The sequence below is a fragment of the Zootoca vivipara genome, chromosome 12 (assembly GCF_965207765.1).
Source record: "Zootoca vivipara chromosome 12, rZooViv2.hap1.1, whole genome shotgun sequence".
NCBI classification, from domain to species: Eukaryota; Metazoa; Chordata; class Lepidosauria; order Squamata; family Lacertidae; genus Zootoca; species Zootoca vivipara.
Genome location: NC_142595.1, coordinates 25,460,297 through 25,481,136, shown reverse-complemented (window position 1 = coordinate 25,481,136; position 20,840 = coordinate 25,460,297). Strand labels below are relative to the sequence as shown.

Genomic DNA, 20,840 nt, shown 5'->3' with positions numbered 1-20,840 from the left:
ATCCTCTCACCATGGTTAATCGATGTTTTTAACTTTTTAACGGTTTTATTGCTGTAAACCACGTTGATATATTCTTTATGAAACAGAGCTATACAAATATTTTTTATAAATAAATAAGTAAAATGACATGAGTAATAGTCCATAAAAGTTTGTGATGCTTGATGTGTCAATTGTCATGATTAAAATGCCTTTGTTGTATTATTTAGTAAGTTGGCAAGCTTAATAAAGTAGAAGAATATCTGGCAACCTTGTAAGTCAATTTTTGTTTGAGGTATTTATGCATATGATATATATGCATTCTTTATTGCATATAATGCTTTAAAAACATGTTTGTTTTTTACCGTATACCCGTTTTTTTTCTTTCTTGTCCTTCAATTTTAAGTTAACTGTCTTTGACCCAGATAGACTAAAAAATTAGCATAATAAATGAAAGCTTTGCAGTTTCAACTAGCAGCTTGTTTCAACTTGAAGATAAGGAGCTTTAGCAACTGCATCGCAACCGCAGAGCAGAATGGATATATTTATTTGTAAGGTAAAGGTAAAGGGACCCCTGACCATTAGGTCGTCGTGACTGACTCTGGGGTTGCGGCGCTCATCTTGCGTTATTGGCCAAGGGAGCCGGCGTACAGCTTCCAGGTCATGTGGCCAGCATGTCTAAGCCACTTCTGGCGAACGAGAGCAGCACACTACCTTCCCGCTATTTATCTACTTGCACTTTGAGATGCTTTCGAACTGCTAGGTTGGCAGTTTATTTTTGTGTATATGAATGGTTTTTGCTTACAGAGGCTGGAAGCAGCAAAAAAAGATTGGGGCTGGTGTGAAAATCAAGCCGAAACTGTGATGCAAGCAATTTGGACTTTGCTAGCTAATATGGGGGAGACTTGTGGCCTGTGTATTGGATTATGTTTCCGAGCATGTGAAGAGGACAATAGTGAGACATTTTTGGATACCTAGAACCTGTATTTTGGCAGAGTTGCTTTTGCAACCTTGTGGTGTTCTGGATCCTGTCGAACAGGACTTTGCTTTCCACCCCATGACTCTATAAAAGCAGTCTTCTCGCTGTTTGAATTAGGAGAAGACTATCCAGCCAAACCCCAAGAGGCAATAGGTGTCTGCAGCATCTCCTTCTCCCGTGCCTCACCTTTTCCTAGTTTTGCTTGCTACAAGGATCCCTGGCCAGGATTTGGGTGAGTATCATCCTATCCTTGGCATATACAGTATACCTGTATATGATTAGTCTATTTCGTGGGATAACTGTTCCTATCAGGGAAGAGAGAGGGATGCCCTTCCCATCTCCCAGCTGAACTTTGCAAAGAAGCATGGATTGGTGGGTGAGTGAAGGGGCCCAAACTCTGTGAAACCCACCAATCCCAGTGACAAGCGAGCATCACCTGCTGCCTTCATAATCACAACCTGATTATGGTTTGTACCGGTAGTGTTGCTGGTTTGTAACGTAGGGAAAGGATCTTGTCCATCAAAGTTGTGCAAAGTAGGTGCAAAAGCTGCAAACAAACCCCACACACCATTTTTGCACAGGTGACGACTGACTCTTGCTTGTAAATGTCAGAGAGAGCCCGCTGTGGTCACGGTGAACAAATGTTCCCCCTCTGCTCTTGCAGAGTCGGGGGTGGGGTGGGGAAATAAGGTCAACTTTATTTTTATTCAAGGCATTAAAAGAGAGAGGGTGGCATTTAGTCACAGGGCGTTTGCAGCAAGATCAGATAAAAAATACAGAGAGATCTTAGCTTATAAAATTTGATTATGAAGGAAGCTCAATAACGGTATTACGCTGAATATACGAACTGATACAGAGCCGGGAATTAGAAAGAAATTTCTATCTGAACGGTTGGAATCAAGATCTTGGACAAGAAATTCAGACAGATCCATGGAAGTGGATATGGCCAAAAGTCCCCCAATAACCTGTGCTATCTCTTAAATGAAGTTTTAAAAAGTTTATGCTATTTAAAATCATCATGTCCCAAACATATATAATACTGCTTGTGATCAACACCGGAGATTCAGAGTGGTGAATGCAGGAATGCTGCATATTTTCTGGGCTTGTCTCAAAGTTTAAAAATTCTAGGAGGATGTAACAACTGAAATCAAGGCAATAATAGGATACACTTGACCTAATAATTGTTCCCGTGAAGCTTACTGGCCGACCTTGGCCTGTCACTGCCTCTCAGCCTAATATACCTCACAGGGCTGTTGTGAGAATGAAATGAGGAGGGGGAAAACCATTTACACCACTTTGAGCTTCTTGGATAAAAAAAGGTAGGATATAAATCCATTAAATATTTGGCTGCGTTAAAGACATAGTATTAAAGGAAGATTGAACTGGTTCAGCATTTACTGACTGCCAGCAGAATAGCTATCTGTTATAACTGGAAGAAATCAAAGGCACCATCCATGTACAATTGGGTAATCAAAATTTGGGATATTGTTCACAAATAGCTGTAATAATATAATTAAACAACAACAACAACCATGGACAAACTCACAAATATAGTAAGTTCCAGAAAAGGCGGACAGTGAGGTGATTATATTTTGGGGTGTGTGTGAAGAATTGAGTGTCTCTATAATTTACTGTGTTGATAATGTCCAAGATAATGTAAAATTGTGTATACTGCTTGGACCTTTATAATTTGATATTATTATATTATTATAGCAGCACTATCATAACAAAATTTTGCTTTAAATTGTATTATTTAGATTATCCTCTATTAAGCACAGCAGAGTTTCTTTCCATGCATTTTTTCAATAAAAATTCTAGAAAATAAAATAAAATAAAATTATAGTAGGTTCATGCTTAACTTGAGCTTGAGGTAAAGACGTATAAGGGGAGTGTTTGGCCTCGGACAAAAAATCAAGAAATACACCCTGCTCTGTTCTGAAACTCAGAGAGAGAGAGAGAGAGAGAGAGAGAGAGAGAGAGAGAGAGAGAGAGAGAGAGAGAGAATGATACACAAAGACAGGTTGGAGACAAGAAAACTGTGCCTCTTGGGGTCCAAAGGTACTGCTTTGGATTGCGTAGTGTTAGGTGCAACTGTACAGGAGGTTGGTCCCTGTCTCACTGAGGCCAGGGCTTTACTAGGACATCCTAGCTTTAATAAGGGTTAGCAGCTGGCCAGCAAAATACTGCAGCTGCCCTAGAATCAAAGACTCATAGAGATGGAAGGGTACCCACCAAGGGTCATCTATTCCACACACCCCTACAATGCAGAAATCTCAATTAAAGCACCCATGACAGATGGCCATCCAAGCTCTTACTGTGCTGTGGGCTAAGCGTTGTTGTTTTTTAATAGCATGGAAACATGCAAGGAACTTGCTAGCATCAGAAAGCTGCTTAAGGCAGAGCTACAAGTGAATGGTTGAAAAGTTAGGGAACCAACCTTTGATTCAGTAAATCAACTAAAGGTTTAGTTAATTACTCCATGAATAACACCATTTTTATCAGTGAGCACAGGAGTTAAGTGCATGCTCGTTTATGCATCCCAGTGTGACAGAAATCCAACACATCCTAAAACGCCTCAGAAATTAACTATGCCCTTCCCCCCTGCCCAATAACATGGTAGTTTTGGATGATAAACTGTTTTATCAATTTCTTTCAATGGCTGCTAAACTGAGATTTTGATAATATGTAAATAGATGTAAATGCTAATAGACAAAATGAATCCGTTATTTGAACAGATTTCCAGTTTCCCCACTTGTCTTTCAAATGTGTTTTCTTTTGCTCTTACAAATTGCAAACTGCATTCTCATTCTGCAAATTTTTGATAAGCGTATAAAAATACAACATTATAAAATATCTAATAGAATTAAATAGAATTAGAATATCAGTATTTTTTTATAAAAAAAGCAGTATAAAGACTAGCAATACCAACAGTAGTTCCGATATTAACAGTACTAATATTTTATTATAAATAATGGATGGTATTCAGCTATGTTTTACTCAGAGAAGAACTACAGAAATTGAAATTAATGTTCAATGGGATTACTCTGAGTAAAACTTAGTTAAACACTGCCCAATAGTACTAAGTAATATTAATCTTTCATGGGGTAACTTGGCAAAGTAATTACTGGAATAAGTTTATCTGTATTTCATATTCAAAATATGTCAAAAACAGCAAAGCTAAAAGCTAAAGGAAAGTGCTTCTATAAAGCCACCATACATGCGTAAGTGCTTTTTTTGTTTTGTGCACCTATATGCAAGTACATGCAGAGAGGCACAAACATATAGGGTCCTCAACCTACACACAAATGCCCCAATTAATAATATCTGTGCAATCAAAGACACAAAATGGGTTCAAGCTTAAACTGGTTTAATTAGCAGAGTAATCTAATCAGCAGGAGCCATCTTCAATTGGCAAGCCTAAATTTTAATTAGAGGGGCTGTGAATTAAGGGCACAATTGTGTATTATGTTTAACCCTATTTGATCCTCAGGTGTGGTTGCGATATGGAACGGAAAAGGAAATATGAAGGCTGCAATTGTAAGTTGCCACCCGCTTATTGAGATTTTGGGAATATGCAACGCAGTTAAAGTCAATCAATCAATCAGTTCACAGGCCATCAGGCAGCTAAAATATCTTTCCGCAAATAATATCTGCTGTAATAAAGGCTGCACCCTGTCTTGGGGTAAGAATTATGTCTATTACTTCATAGGTACTCAATACACATACCAGTAGCAAAACCCCAAACTGTTTATGTGCCTTCTGAATCACAGCTCTCCGGGTTGGGCTATATATTGGGCCAGTACTGATCTCACTGGAAATCAATCCAATGCTCTCTTGAAGTCTCTAGGGTTCCAATCAGCAGCCTTAAAAGCTTTCCTAGTCTTTTCAGGGTGAAAACTGCAAATGCCAAGGAATGCACATAAAGCTGCCCACTTCAATGAAATGAAGGGGGGGGGAGAAGAGGAACAAACAGGCACCACAAGCACTTCATCAGGGATCTGATTGTGAACACAACTTCCTGTACAAGGTACGCTACTAATTCCTGCACCAACATAAGCTTTCGAATCATCCCAGGCAGAACAAACATGTGAGTTCTGCACCAACACTTTCAGTGCGATGTCATTATAAAAGCATGTTTTCTCTTACCAATGAATTTCTGAGGCATGGAACTTTTCCGTTTGGCCACGTTGCTCGCTAAGCGGTCCAGCACAAGGGCCCGTTCAGTCCCCATCTCGGATTTGATGTGCCTTCCCTCCACGCTTTCTAGATGAGGGGAAACGAAGAGAAAAATCAGGCTGAAAAGAGGGGAGAATGAAAAGAAAGGGAGGGAGAGAGAGAGAGAGATGTAGCAAAGAAGGGGAAAAGAGACAGTTGCCCTCAACACTTCAGCCAGGAAAGCTGAGTGGAACTTGTGGTAGAGTAGCTGTTTTCTTGTTGTTGTTCTCAAACCTCTGTTTCACCCCTGTGGTCAGCAGAGCTAAGGGGCAAAAACACTACACACACCCAAACCTTGCAATTTCTCAGACTCACAAAAGGGGAGCAAACAACCTAACGGAATTAACATCTTGATTGTACACTTCCTCTCGCTAATGAACAGTCTGGACCTTGTAGTTTGTGAAACGCAGAGGGAGACCTTGTCCCGCCCATCTTTCCATTTGATTTTGAGTAAGACTTGCAAGACACCTGCAGGCAGGCCCAGAACACATGAAAGGGCAAGTGCAAAAGGGGAGCGTTCAGCCCTTTGATGGATGTGCCAAGAAAAAAAGCGCTTTGATGGAACCACGACGTCTTCTTCACCTTTTGAAACATGCTTGGTTTATCATTACAGTGGTACCTCGGTTTATGAACACAATTGGTTCCGGAAGTCTGTTCATAAACTGAAGCGTTCATAAACTGAAGCGAACTTTCCCATTGAAAGTAATGGAAAGTGGATTAATCCATTCCAGACGGTCCGTGGAGTAACCGTTCATAAACTGAAGCGAACTTTTCCATTGAAAGTAATGGAAAGTGGATTAATCCGTTCCAGACGGTTCCGTGAAGTACTTAAATTGAAGCGTTCATAAACTGAAACATGGGTGTAATTGGTTCCGGAAGTCTGTTCATAAACTGAAGCGTTCATAAACTGAAGCGAACTTTCCCATTAAAAGTAATGGAAAGTGAATTAATCCGTTCCAGATGGGTCCGCGGCGTTCATAAACCGAAAATTCATAAACCGAGGTGTTCATAAACCGAGGTTCCACTGTACTGTACTGTAGTATTAGCACTGTCTGAAACAGAATGCTTTATTGTGGAGTGCTCCTGTTCAGTGCTCCAGCCAGTCATAACCTCTCCGCAAGACACCGTTCAATTCTTTCTCCCCTACACTTTTCAGTCCTCAGCCCACCCAAACAGACACTCAACATTCTGTGATCACCGAGCATGCTCACTGGTTGTTGTTGTTGTTTTGCGATTGCTGTTTTTTTAAGGGATGCTGATGTTGTTTTAGCCTTCAAAGTTTTTTTCCTAAATATTATTTGGACTTCTGCAAACTCTGGCATTCCTCTGAGCATGCAAAGTCCTCCCTCTTGTTTCTCAGTGGCCCTATTTTGGTTACTACCCTGTTTACAAGCAGCTCATCAGGTGGGGCAGAACCATTATGCTAGCTCCCTAGCAGGCTGGTTGCTATTGCTTTCCATGATGTAGGGAGTGGAGGGAGGCCAGTGCGGTGAAAACGTTCTGGCAGCAGTGCCTGATTGGCTTTGCCGGTGCGTTTTCATTGTGCCAACTTCCCTGCTGCTTCCACGCTCCCCATTTCTCTCTGGGATGCATCAGCAATCCATCTGCTGGGAAGCTAACATGGAAGCTCCACCCTACCCAGCAAACTGCCTCTGGCCCTGTTGGCACTCAGCAACTGAGTTTGCTATTAGTGGGAGTGATCATTATTTATTAAATTATACAGAGCAATTGAGGTACATGACAGATACTATTACATACGGTGGGGGGAGTGTCTCTGCCTTGAGGAGTTTATAATTTAAAGACACCAAAACAGAAGGGAGGGAGGGATGACAAGGGAAGAGTTCGTATGCAAAATTGTCCAAGCGGTGAGCCCCCTTTTCAATGTGGCTGCATCATTCGCACACAGCCTCCACTATGGAAAAGAGGCTGCTATGCAGCTGCAACTGAAGAGCAGCCTAAATTGTTTTCAGGATGTTATGAGGTGTAAAGGTGTCGACGAAAAGCTTCACGACAAAAGGCTTAATGGAAGAATTGTGCTTTGCAGAAGAAGGACAAGACAGAGGCAGCACCTGGTGAGGGGAAGCAGGAGTGAATGGACAGTCTGCAGAAATATCACACCTTCTATTGGCCGAGGGCGGCAATGGTGGAAGAGTGAAAGTCATGGGCATCAATACATACAGTCATACGGTACCTCGGGTTACAGCTGCTTCAGGTTGCATCTTTTCGGGTTGCGCTCCGCGCCGAACCTGGAAGTACCGGAACGGGTTACTTCTGGGTTTCGGTGCGTGCGCAGAAGCACTAAATCGCGCTTTGCGCATGCGCAGAAGTGCTGAATTGCGACCCGCATGTGCGCAGACGCGGGTTGCAAATGCTGTGGGCTTCAAATGTGCCTCCAGCACAGATCATGTTCACAACCCAAGCGTTCACTGTATAAAATATAAGGAGAGCAAAGCCAAGGAAGGCTTTGAAGACAAAGACTTAAACTGAAATCAAGGGAGCAGTGATTCCAATGGATCTGTGATTTCTTTCTTTTAAAATAACAAAGCACACAAAACAATGCTTACTAGTTAACAAGGATCACAAACTCTGAAGAATGCTATAAAGAAAAAACAGCAAGGAAAGTTTCAATGCAGAAAAATCCTATTTGTCACTATGTTATGTTAATAAAGCAAGACAGAACAACGAGTTACTGTACAGTAAATCTCTCCATCCCAATGGGAAGGAAAGGGTCCAGTTACAGCACTGCTAATATTCTTAACGTTCTATCTATAGATCTGGCCTTGTATCCAACAGGAAGAAGTGGCTCACCAGGTGGGACCGAGTCACTACGCAAGCTTCCTGGCAGGCGGGTCACCGTTGCTTACCAGGAGACAGACAAGGCAACAGGGGTGTCAGCACAGTGCAAATGCACTGGCAGAGTCAATCTGGCACTCCTGCGGGAGATTTGCACTGTGCCACCCTCCCCACCGTCCTTCGGCTCCCCCTCCCACCTGCTACGGTAGCTTTGTGGCTCCGCCCCACGGCAGTCTGGAGCAGAGATTTTCCAACTGCGTACTCTTCAGTTTGGAGCCTTGTCACTATTTATTGGAAGCTTATTGCTGTCTCTTTAATGAGAATGCTGGTAATAACAGGCAACCTTTTCTGAGAGGCAGCTTGTTCTCAATGCATTTCTCCACACAATATGTAGACCGGAGAAAGTGCTGGGTGTGTTCTAGGTCACACAGGGTAACAGTGGGTGGCTCTGATAGTTCCGGGCATAGCCTCACACAAACCTAGAAGATGTCTCATAATTTTATTTTATTTTTTTTAAAAAAGAGGAAGGACAAACTTGTGGCATCCTAAATACTCAGAAATACATTGTAGCTGCATAAACTTTAGTGGGTCAGAAGACGTTTTGGTGGTCCCTGAAAGCTTATGCCACATTGAATGCAGGCCTTTTTTATAAGTGTATTTTAAAAATAATAATTTCCATTTAATTTTTTGCAAAACAAATGAAGTAATAATAAAAATTCACAGTACCCAAAAATAAAATCCAGGTAGTCCCTAACAACATTTTAAATTGACCTGAAATATGATTCACCTTCATTAATTCAGCAGTGTCTCTATGAACCCAAGAGACCCTACCTGCCCGCGGACTGTCTCTCCAGAGTGGTGCATGCTCTAGTTATCTCTTGCTTGGACTACTGCAATGCGCTCTCTGTGGAGCTACCTTTGAAGGTGACCCGGAAACTACAATTAATCCAGAATGCGGCAGCTAAACTGGTGACTGGGAGCGGCCACCGAGACCACATAACACCGGTCCTGAAAGACCTACATTGGCTCCCAGTACGTTTCCGAGCACAATTCAAAGTGTTGGTGCTGACCTTTAAAGTCCTAAACAGCCTCGGTCCAGTATACCTGAAGGAGCATCTCCACCCCCATTGTTCTACCCGGACACTGAGGTCCAGCACCAAGGGCCTTTTGGCGGTTCCCTTGCTACGAGAAGCCAAGTTACAGGGAACCAGGCAGAGGGCCTTCTCGGTAGTGGCACCCACCCTGTGGAACGCCCTCCCACCAGAGGTCAAAGAGAACAACAATTACCAGACCTTTAGAAGGCATCTTAAGGCAGCCCTGTTTAGGGAAGCTTTTAATGTTTGATGGATTTCTGTATTTTAATGTTTTGTGGGAAGCCGCCCAGAGTGGTTGGGGGAACCCAGCCAGATGGGCGGGGTATAAATAAATTATTATTATTATTATTATTATTATTATTATTATTATTATTATTATTATTATGGATGTTAAGGCTGAAAACATAAGGGTGCCAGGGTCTAAAGGCCACCATCTTGTTTGGGCAGGGCCTACATGGCTGATGACCTGGGAACCACAAGTACACTTGCCTTGAATTCCATGATGCCAGGTGATTGACAGATGGGTGGCTCCCGCCCACCTGTTAAAGCTAGCCTGTGGAGTGGGAGGGGGGAATCTCGTCTGCCAAGCTGGAAAGGTTCCCCACCCCCGGGGATAATGTAGGAAAATAAATAAATAAGGAATAAGAGCACCTCTGAGTAATATCGAAGGTTCCGCCTAATCCAGCATGCTTCTTTTAACTGCAGACGGCCACAAGGTCTCTCTGTGGCTTTTCCAGAGAGCATAAAATGATGACCTCTTTGAAATTTGTCCCAGAGGAAGGTTCCCATAATGATTAAAATGCGTGCTTAAATAAAATAACAAAAGCATTAACCACAAAGGCATGACAGATGAAACTTGCGGCACTGTAAGTTAACCCTTTCGACAACTTGTTTTGACAACTTTGCTTCAAACTCACCTCAGGCATATTTGAATCGGCACTGAAATTAGTCACATACACACAAAAAGGGCCATAGGCAGATTACTTAATTTGCTTGCTTGCACTTTACACAGCATTTTGAAACCGAAGGCAGAGGGCCTTCAAAGCACTCCTGTCCCAAAACCGCAGTACAGATATTAGTCAACATGGATGAGGGGGAGGGGGCCGGGTTAATCACTGCTGGGACTGTAGCACGTTTAGGACTCTTGTCCTGATTGAAAGGGGGAAAAAAGACTGGCCTCAATACGCAAGGTGTCGCAGGTGCCACAATTCTGTGGAAGCACAGAAAGTACACACAAAGTGACTGCGGGTGCAAAATTCAGTTTCTTAAGAAACTCGTGTTTCTGTCTTTCCTTTTCCTTTTCCTTTTTTTTGGGGGGGGAGGGAAGAACAGGTTTCTAAATCTTACGACTGGGATCACTTAATGCAGCTTTTCTCAACAAAGAATGTGGATTGCCTGGTGCAGAATTTTAGCATGGAGTACAGCCTGGTCCAACCATTAGGTAGTATAAGGCGGTTGCCTGTGGCAACAGATTCTGGGTGTCATGAAAGGGCAGCAAATTCATTCTTACTGCATTTTTACTCTGAGGGAGAGTAAATTTTTGGACTACAATTCCCATCATCCCTGACCACTGGTCCTCTTAGCTAGGGATCATGGGAGTTGTAGGCCAAAACATCTGGAGGGCCGAAGTTTGGGGATGCCTGCTCTAGGGTGTGCCTCTCCCTTCCTCCCTAAAACAACAGGGTTGTAAAAGTGCTATGCAACATCTTTCTGTTTTCAGTTTAAGGATGAGGGAGGCAGGAGGGCAGAAACATAACTTCTAGCATGGCAGGGGAAATGGAGGAGAGAACACGTGAGCCGACATCAAAGTCTGGGTGTGTTTCAGGGATGGTGAGAAACAAGGACAAGAGCGTACTGGGCTGTGTCATGTGAAGAGACTATTCTGGGTTTTGAATAGTAGTTTGCTACTTGAAAGGGCTCGCTAAAACCACTTCCGCATCCCACGGAGGTGGTGTTGTGGGCTTGGCCCGACTGAACTCTCGCGATGGGGGCTCAGAGCTCAGCCCCCTCGCGAGGGGGGAGTTCCCGCCTCCGGCATACCCGGGCTAACCAATCGGTTCAGCCGGGAGGCGGGGCTTCCCCACTTTAAATCAAGCCGGAGGCGGGAACCGAGCCTCTTTCGCCCCGGCTCCCAGCGCGATCGGATCACCCGCCCGCCCGCCCTTTAGGTTAGGCAGGTTAGGCCGACGCTGCTATGGACATTGGTTGATCGCCTTGGTTGGCCGGGGGGCCTGGTAGGACTTTTTCCACTTGGACTAGCCAAACTGGTTTTTTCGCCTACCTCATAGCAATTCGTCACAACTGGGTTTTGGCGGTTAGGCATTGGAAATTTGCATAAATGAAGAGGGGGGGCAGATTATGTCATCATCTGCCCGAAATTGGAGATTTAATCCCATTAAAGGGGTTCCGGGGACGGTAGCTTTGTCCTGAGCCTACGGAGGTCAGGGCCTTATAGCACCCCCCAACGGTGGCCACAGGAGGTGTTCCAGTAGATCTACATCACTGGGCTCCTTTCTGGTGGTTAATTTCTCCCAGACTGTAACACACGGGTTACAGTCGGATATAGCCGGTTAGGGTCCAATGCCTAAGCCAATACTGCTCAACATCCGAAACCAATAAAGTTGTGGCCTTTTCACCCACTTAAAATTAATTCACTGTGTCTCGTGTCTTATTTCCTGGGGAGGGAGGGACATTGCCACACAACAGTGCAATCCAGAAGTAAAAACTAGTGAAGTCAATGGGGCTTACTCCCAGGTGAATGGGGTTAGGATCATCACTGAGCTGGTCAACCCGAGACTGGGCTGTACCAATCTGAACTACAACTGGTGAGCGGGGAAGGGGCAAGATTAACAAAATCCCAAATAAACAAAACAAAACAAAACAAAAATCCCTGAGTGTAGCTTTATACATGTAGAGTTGTTCTTTTCTTTGTATGGATGCCACATCCACCTGGTAGAGATCATCACCTGAGTTGCATCCAAACTTACACGCACAATCTGCAGCGCAGTAACACAACAGCTCTCTAACCATGAAATAATTTTAGCTGATTAAACTGTACTAATGGCAGGCAGTTAGTAAACTGATTGATTGATTGGTTACATTTAATTATATGTGAATGTTACACACAAAAATTGATTTGTGACCACTATTCTCAAATCCACCAATTAAATGGGACCTAGTGACTAATCAAAGAAAAATCACATTACTAATCAAGTCAATTAAAGTTTGTAGCCCGTTGGGAAACTTTTTTCAGTCTCAGTTTCATCATGGGAAATCTTCCAGGGGCAGCATGCCAGTGGGGGGGGGGGTCAAAGGCAAAAGCGGGTGGAGCAGCAGCTTATGTTTACACAGCTATTTTTCAGCCATCTAAAAAAAAATGTGGTTTTTTTCTATGCACCCCCACTCCCCCAATATCCCCACACAGACAAGCAATAGGCATTATCAGAGCTCTAGGACACATTTCAGCCAGGCAGAGGTACTCAAGGAGGGCATGGGTGAGGGGGTGTGGCTTGGGGAAAGCCCCCAGGGCCACAGAAAGGCCTGGAGGGGCACCATTCGCGCCTAGGAACAAGGCTCCCCACATCTTATCACATGTGACATTAGCTTCCCTGACCATTTATTTACTGAAGTGCCGCTGTGGATGTACAATCTAAATGTGGAGTGGGGAAGGGACTGCCACAAAATATTAATAATTAGTACAGATACTGTGAGGGAAGTGTAAGATCGGTTTCGATGGTGGTAAGAAGGGTCCCTGTACTGCAAAGGGAGCAGAGAAGGAGAGCGCGAAGGAGAAGCAGAAAACACCAACTTTTTGGGTGCTCTTATCCCCTCCCCAACCCCTCTCTCTGTCTCTCTCTCTTTCTCCTTTGGTCCTCTATTCTAGCAACGTTACAACGGGGTGCCTTTTCGGGGTGCAGTTCAGGCTGTTCCCAACATGAGACTTCTGTCAGCCCAGGACCTTAACAGTTTCACATTTCTCACAGCGAGAGGGTATGGTTAACAAAACCTCAGAAGTGCTAAATGAGACCTGAATGAGCGGCCTTGCTTCCTGTCACACCAAATGATGTGGTCATTGGGGGAATGGAGCACAGAACAAGACAACTGATTAGTGGCCCGATAAGGATCTCTGATCAGGCATAGGAGTCACGTTTGAATTACAACGCTGCATGCAGGGTTTGGGGGGTATGAACTTTTTTTCCCCTTCCTTCCCAGCCATGTGGTCGCAAATGCTAACCTTTTCAATCAATGGCAAATTCCAGAGGAGCCGTCGAAACACAGATGAGATGCCTCAGAGAAGACAAATGCAGAACAAAATCCCCTGCGCTCATTCCTCCGAGTAGCTCAAGCTAGATTCCGTACGCCCACAGATCCTCTCTGCTTGCAACAACCACCACCATTTCCCTTCCACCCTTTAGTAACACAAAAGGAGTATACACACACACACACACACACACACACACACACACACCCCTATACTGACATCAGTTGATCATACCAATAAATAATTCTTTATGCCACCGTCATGTGACTGGCAAGTTTTTGGAATTAACCCAACGTTTATGAATTGCACCAAAGTTCAAGTGAAATTTAAAATGTTGAATGTGAGTTCATAAACATGTTGTTCTTTATCTGGGGCAGGGTGTTATTTATTATAAGCCGCAACCTAATCAACCAATAAGATCTACAGTAAAAACAAGTGCGGCAGGAAATTCCATTACGAAAATTCAATGTATGGAAAAGCTTGGTAAATAAGTAAGCTTTAAACTGGCATTGAAAAGATAATCTAGGAGTTTCCAGCTGCACTTCTGAGCTCAGGGCATTCCACCTTGAAGGTGCTACCACAGAAAAGGCCCTGAGCCTAAATGACCATTTATCTTCAGACTACAATCCGCTATATTTCCAATTGCAACTTCTCTGCTTAGCTCCTTGGCCACATCCACGCCGTATGTTGAAAGCAAATTTATACCACTTTAACAGCAATGAATCCTGGGAACTGTTGTTTTTAACCTAGCACAGAGCTACAATTCCCAGGATTCTTTGGGGAGAGCCATGTGATCCATATGTGCTTTGAAATGTATGGTGTGGCTGTGACCCTATAAATTGGGGTGGATGTTGCCAGGAACTTCCCATCCAGCTCGTGCTGCAGAAGCAGCAAACTAGAACGACAGAAGTTCTCTGTAATCCAAATCATCTGAAACGGTTTGTCAAAATGCACAAAGATCCCAGGCAGCCCTTTAAAATGCCTCAAGACAACTGCTTTGCTTTCCACGCCATCCCTCCACCACTACCCTTGGCCTTCCAAGGGGACTGTGGGGTAAAACTAGAGGCCGGATTAACTGTTTTTATATGCAACAACAGCAGCAAGAGTATTATTGGCACAGAAATGGAAACAAGAAGAATTACCGACGATAGAAGAATGGCAGATGAAGTTAATGGACTACGCAGAATTGAATAAGATGACAGGGAGAATTCGAAACCAGCGGGACCAGAGGTTCTTGAAAGACTGGACTAAATTTGAGAAATATTTGAAAAACAATTGTAAACAACAAATTATGCTAGTAGGTTTGCAAGAAGTTTTGTAAGGAGAACTATATGAAATATTACAGAGATAAATTAGGAAAATAAAAATTGGTTAGATTTTATTAAAAGGAATAGTGAATTATGGAATACAAGAAGAATTTAGGAAGATTGGAAATCTTTAGACGTGGTTGATGGAAGTCCAAAAAAAATTGTATAAGATGTGAATGAATGTTAAATGATGTATGGAAAATTTATGCAAAAAAACCTAATAAAATATTATTATTTTTTAAACTAGAGGCCGGATTTGTGCAACAGGCAGAGTGGATTAGAACTGGCTGAGGCTACTGGTGAAATGGCAGCTGTATCCTCTCCCATTGCCTTGGGGCATTTAAATAGACATTTTTTGTATAAAAACATGCCTGAATATGTTATCTGAGATTGAATAAATTCCTGGTAATAGGATCTGTTTACAGCAACTATGCAAAAAATTTGCCATGGTGGAGGAAGGTCTATATGCCTGAAATTATTTGATTCCACAGAGCCACATGGATTTCCCTCCCCTCACGAAGGGAGGGAAACAATTCTTCATGGAACTCTGTTCCACGTTCTTCCCCTCCTTGATACTCCAACTTAATTTGGAATTTTCTGCAACTAATTAATTTCGAGGGGCTCACCAGCTTCACCAAGGGTAGCGTTCTGCAGGTAAGTCCGGCATCTCTCTTTGTGTTCTTCCAATGAGCTTCTCTGTTTGTAACTCCGTCCACAGAATTCGCACTTGAATGGTTTCTCCACTAGGAGGAATAAGCAAGCAAACAAAAGGACTGTTATCTTTCTGTGCATGTACTGTGTTACTGATCCATCAATTTTAATATGTAAACCAGTGGCTTAAAACCATTGCCTTGCTCATCATCCCTTGAATTCTCCTGCATGAGCGATCAGATTGCATCAGGGACTGGAATAATCTCAGATACCCAATTGCCCAGCAGACTTAAATTTTTCCCCTCTAATCCCAACTTTACCCATTCTGCAGATGAAGGAAAATGCGGAAGATTACTCTGTGTGGCCCATAGATGCCAGTCTCCCAAACCTCCCTTATCTGCCCACTTTCTTCTTGCCAACACTAGGTAAAGGTAAAGGGACCCCTGACCATTAGGTCCAGTCGTGACCGACTCTGGGGTTGTGGCGCTCATCTCGCGTTATTGGTCGAGGGAGCCGTCGTACAGCTTCCAGGTCATGTGGCCAGCATGACAAAGCTGCTTCTGGCGAACCAGAGCAGCACATGGAAATGCCGTTTACCTTCCTGCTGGAGTGGTACCTATTTATCTACTTGCACTTTGACGTGCTTTCGAACTGCTAGGTTGGCAGGAGCTGGGACCGAGCAACAGGAGCTCACTCCGTCGCAGGGATTCGAACCACCGACCTTCTGATCGGCAAGCCCTAGACTCTGTGGTTTAACCCACAGTGCCACTTGCGTCCCCTCACCAACACTACATAGTTCCTAATGTTCCAGGGCTCTATGGGAGATTTTACCCCAGCCCTGCTTTCTCCATGACTACTCCATATCTCCACCACCCATTCTGTCCTATTTTCTTTAGCCTCTCTGCCTAGCCCTTCTCACGCTTCATGTGCACAGCTCCTGCTGCCCGTATGCACTTTGAAATTTCATCAGAGCCCCCTCTTTCATTAGCCCCTTTTGTCTCCCATCTTCTCTCTCAAATTTCATCAAGTTCCCTTCTCCTTTTAGCCTTCTCTCAGGTTCAGTCCCTGCTCTGCACACTTCCTTCAGCTATCTTGCTTGGATGGCTTTAAAAGAGGAGTAGTCAAATTCACAAAGGATAATAACAATGGCTATTAGATGATGGCTATGTATGTTCTACTTCCACTGTTGGAGAAAATTGAGATCGCTGCCCTGCAGGGGGTTAGACTAAATGACCCTCAGGATCCCTTCCAACTCTACAATTCTCTGATTCTATGATTCCAGGTCCCCTTGCTCCTTTGCTTTTCCCCCGGGTCCTCTTTCCAACCTTCAACGTGCATCAGAAGGCTACTCCTGTACCTACAGGTTGTGTGAGATGTTATTCCCAGCCAGGTTGACCTTCTCTCTTAAGACTAAAATGCTAATCAATGGCACTAAATGATTTGTGAACATTTTGTGACATCACAGCAGCTCTGCCAATCAGCATTCAGTGCTTCCACGTGCATAATGCAAAGACTAGACATCAATTCTCTTTGTAAAGTTGATTGCTTATAACACACACACAAAAATGGTGTGACTTCATCACAGTTTCCTAGATAAGTATGACACATCAGCATCAATGACTTTGATCAATCTTGTGTGGTTAGTTGACTCTCACGCAATATTTAGATGCAAAAGTAACTACCCATGGTGAAGGGGGTGATAAAGAGTTTGAAAGACTGAAAGTGAAGAGGAAAAGGAACTGGACCCATTCAAGGAGGGCGGGTGGGGGGACGCCCCCATGTATAAGACGCCCCCTACTTTTGGGGACCCCAAATTAAGAAAATGGGGAGAGATGGCCCAAAGTTGTTGAGCTTTAGCAACCAATCACCCACCTGATTGCAGCTGACAAGCTCCTGCTCGCAGCTGCAACCAATCGCCCGTCCTGCATATGCACTATCCGTGTTTCAGACACCCCCGATTTTTAACCTTATTTTAGAGTAAAAAACACGGAACAGTATTTTTTTTTTGAAGTCACTTACCGGAATGTGTCCTTAAGTGACCAGTGAGCGCATCTCTCCTTTGACAGGCATAGCTGCAAAGGTGGCATTTGAATGGCTTTTCCCCGGTGTGAAGTTTAACATGGCGGAGAAGGTTGCCCTTTTGAGTAAACGAGGCCCCACACTGGTTACACTGGAAAGGGCGCTCACCTTTAAAACACCATGGAAGGAGGAGAAAAAGGTATCACTTAAGGGCTATCATGCAGGCAGAATAGCCTCTATACTAAAAACACAAATTATACATAACTAGCGGGACCAGCCACGTGTTGCTGTGGCCCAGTCAGGGCCCCTGTACCCCAGTGGAGGATGGTAGGATACCCCTCCCTCTGTTGTCCCCGGGGAGTGTTGGCCCTCCCCCTGTATCTCCATACCTTGGCCCCCACCCTTGGAAAAGGAGCCGTCTGGGTCATGTATTATAGTCGTTGGCCAGTAGATGGTGCTGTGTTGAGTTCCTCAAAATTGGCTTTTACCTGCCTCAGGTGTGACATCTGTCTAAGCAAACTGTATAAGATCCTTCGCGTATTCGCACGTGATGTTGTGTCAAAATTTGAACACAATTGGTCAAGCGGTTTCGGTGAAAAGTGGAGACATGCAAACATGGTCGGTTTACATTTTTATACCTATATATAGTTTCTGCCTGAGGGCTGACAGGCAGGGCTTCAGATGCCACCATAGCTGCCAAGTTTTCACTTTTCTCGCGAGAAAGCCTATTCAGCATAAGGGAAAATCCCTGTAAAAAAGGGATAACTTGGCAGCTATGGATGCCACACCACCCAGTACTGGACAAAGGAGGGAATGCATGGGCCACCCCACAGACCTAAAGTGTGTGAATTAAACCTAGTGGCATTCTTCACCAGGAATAGCAAGAGTCTTGTGGCACCTTAAAGTGTTGTGCACAACGTAATTCTTGCCTGAAGAAGATCCACTGAAATTGATGGTCAGGACGACTAACTCAGAGGCGTTAGTTTCTGTGGGGCTACTCCTTTTGTAATCACTATTTTTGGTTGGAAAACCGCATTGCAAAATTCAGATAAGTGCGAATTTTGAAGGATAGCTGTGTTTTGGTTCGCATGGTTGTTGTTTCTCAGGAAGTAGCAATGTGATAAATTTGGCTTTCAATGCAAACTGAATCAAATTTCTCCCCCACCTCTACTCCCCACCCAACTTGACACAGGGATGATAAACTTACTGGGCCCAGATCAAATACATTTAACACCGACCTTGCCTTAGAAAGCACTAAAAGTAATTACCAGTGTGGCTGCGTTTGTGAACCATCAAGACATTGAGGCTGACACAGCGCAACCCACAAATGTGGCAAATCAGCTTTCCGCTAGACGGCCTGATGAGGTCGTACGGCCCAGAATGCCTCTCTAGCTCGATGCTGTCATACTCTCCATACTCCTGCTGGCAGTTATAAAGGCTCCCAGGCTCTCCTCGGTTTTCCATTGGTTCAGAATTCAAAACGCCATCTTCTTTTTCAGTGTATTCACCTTTGCCTTTAAGCAAGCCATCTTCTGGAGGGTGGGTGCAGGGAAATGGAAGAGAGGTCCCAAATGTGAGGAGTTTGATAAAAATTGAGAATCCATAGAAAGAAGTTAGCCATGCTTTTTCCCATTACAGACAAAAATAATGCAAAATGGTTTTCCCCCCCCCCAGTTTTCTTTTTTGCCTTTTCTGGATCTTAAAACTTCTTTTGGGGGTGGAGGGGGGGCAGGCAGATTGAATTCAAACAATTATAGGTTATAAGCCATTTAGACCAGGGGCGGGAATTTTGTTGGTCTTTAGTTCTCACCAGCCCCACCCAGCCAGCACATTCAACAGTCTGTGATGATGGGAACTGGAGTCCGATAATCTGGAAAAGCAGTTTTCCCACCCCTGATTTACACCAGTGGAAACCATTTTTAATGCCCACCCTCTTTCAATTCCCCACTGCCCACCTCATTCACAACTGCTCACAGTATGAAGAAAATAGGGAAACCAGAAAAAGAGAAGGAAAAATAGGAGCGAGATAGAGATGAAGGGAGGGCAGAGAAGAGAAACAACATGAAGACAAGATCCATTCAAGACCCAGCAACTCAAGAGATGGCTCCCAGGTAAGATCAGAAGTCTCAGGAGTATTTCATTTTTAGCATCACTGTTTCCTTGACGCTTAATTCTAATATTTCTTCCACCCACAGATCAATCCATATCACTGTCTTATAAGCTGTCATCCTGGAGCCACTTCTGTGCTCACCTGATGCCAGGAAATGTTCTGGATTTCTGAGCAGCTGCAGGAGCAAGAAAACACCCGGCTCAATGAACTGCTAGAAACTCCAAAGGCAGCTGTTTGTGGCATTAGAAAGTCTTTAAGCAGCAACCCATTGTACAGAACCATGCAATTCCACCTGGGACGAAGGGATGGAGGCTACTTCTGTGTGCTGGCTTTTCATCACATGGCCCTAAAAATACTGGGGGAAGGCTCCATAGAGCACTTCAGAATTAGGCCTGTTTGAGTCTTGTTTGTTTCAACTAGAGGACATACAGAAGCAAAATGATCCAGGCACCAGGAATGGAATTTGCAATTTATCACAGGGCCGGATTTAGGTTTGATGAGGCCCTAAGCTATTGAAGGTAATGAGGTCCTTTATATGTCCAGCTGTCCTTTGTCAACAACAAATTGTCGCTGTTTTTGTTGTTGAATATATGCTATATGGCAGGCATCCCCAAACTTCGGCCCTCCAGATGTTTTGGACTACAATCTCCATCATCCCTGACCACCGGTCCTCTTAGCTAGGAATCATGGGAGTTGTAGGCCAAAACATCTGGAGGGCCGCAGTTTGGGGATGCCTGCTATATGGTAAATTATGGACCTAATAGGAGCCTACACAACACAAAACAAAACACTGTTGCTGTATGTAGCTTTTATTTTATTTGTTTTTTTTATCTTATATTTTGGAAATGTACATCCAGGTTTTTTTCCTTTTACTTTTTGGGGGCCCACAAGAGAGTGGGGCCCTAAGATATAGCCTGTTTAGCTTATACATAAGTCTGGCACTGACAGACATGGACCAATAGGAGTGCTGGTGGGAGTATGTGTACATGTGTATGGTGCTTAACTCTTCCTCTGCCAGCTATTTTTCCATTCCAAAATCACCTCAAGATGCCTGCTTCCCCTCTCAGAACTGATGCATGTGTACTCTGAAGAAGGGAAATCAACTCGTGCGCAGGGTTTGAGCCAGAAAATTGTCAACAGGGAAAGCCCTCCCTCCCACCTTCTCCTGAGGCTGCTTGTCATTTTTCTTTTTTTAAAGCCTCAACACTGAGACTTCATTGAGCACATTTGTTTATAATGGATGAGTTGCCCTGAAACACCTCACGCTTCATTTAAAAACAGCATCACGCTGTAGCTGTGAAGGTAATATTTCTGTAGGTAAGGGAAAGCCCGCTTCTCGCTCTATGGCCAGCAGAATGAGTTAAGCAAAAAATAGTAAACAATGCAGAACTACACGAAATAAGTCGTGCAAATTCAATTTGCATAATATATACAT

General features: G+C 43.8%; 1 protein-coding gene across 3 annotated transcripts in view; it reads right to left on the bottom strand.

Annotated features, from left to right (window-relative positions):
• The window catches only part of IKZF3 (IKAROS family zinc finger 3), a 57,926-nt gene that overhangs the window by 11,613 nt on the left and 25,473 nt on the right, over positions 1-20,840 (bottom strand). For 2 of the 3 annotated variants that reach the window (XM_035136255.3, XM_035136258.3), the window contains exons 4-7: positions 18,564-18,827; positions 17,296-17,463; positions 15,252-15,368; positions 5,102-5,218 (exon numbers count right to left, since the gene is read on the bottom strand). In XM_035136255.3, coding sequence (XP_034992146.1) covers positions 5,102-5,218; positions 15,252-15,368; positions 17,296-17,463; positions 18,564-18,827 — 666 coding nt within the window. The remainder of the gene's footprint in view (positions 1-5,101; positions 5,219-15,251; positions 15,369-17,295; positions 17,464-18,563; positions 18,828-20,840) is intronic. The other variant, XM_035136257.3, reaches the window with a different exon arrangement.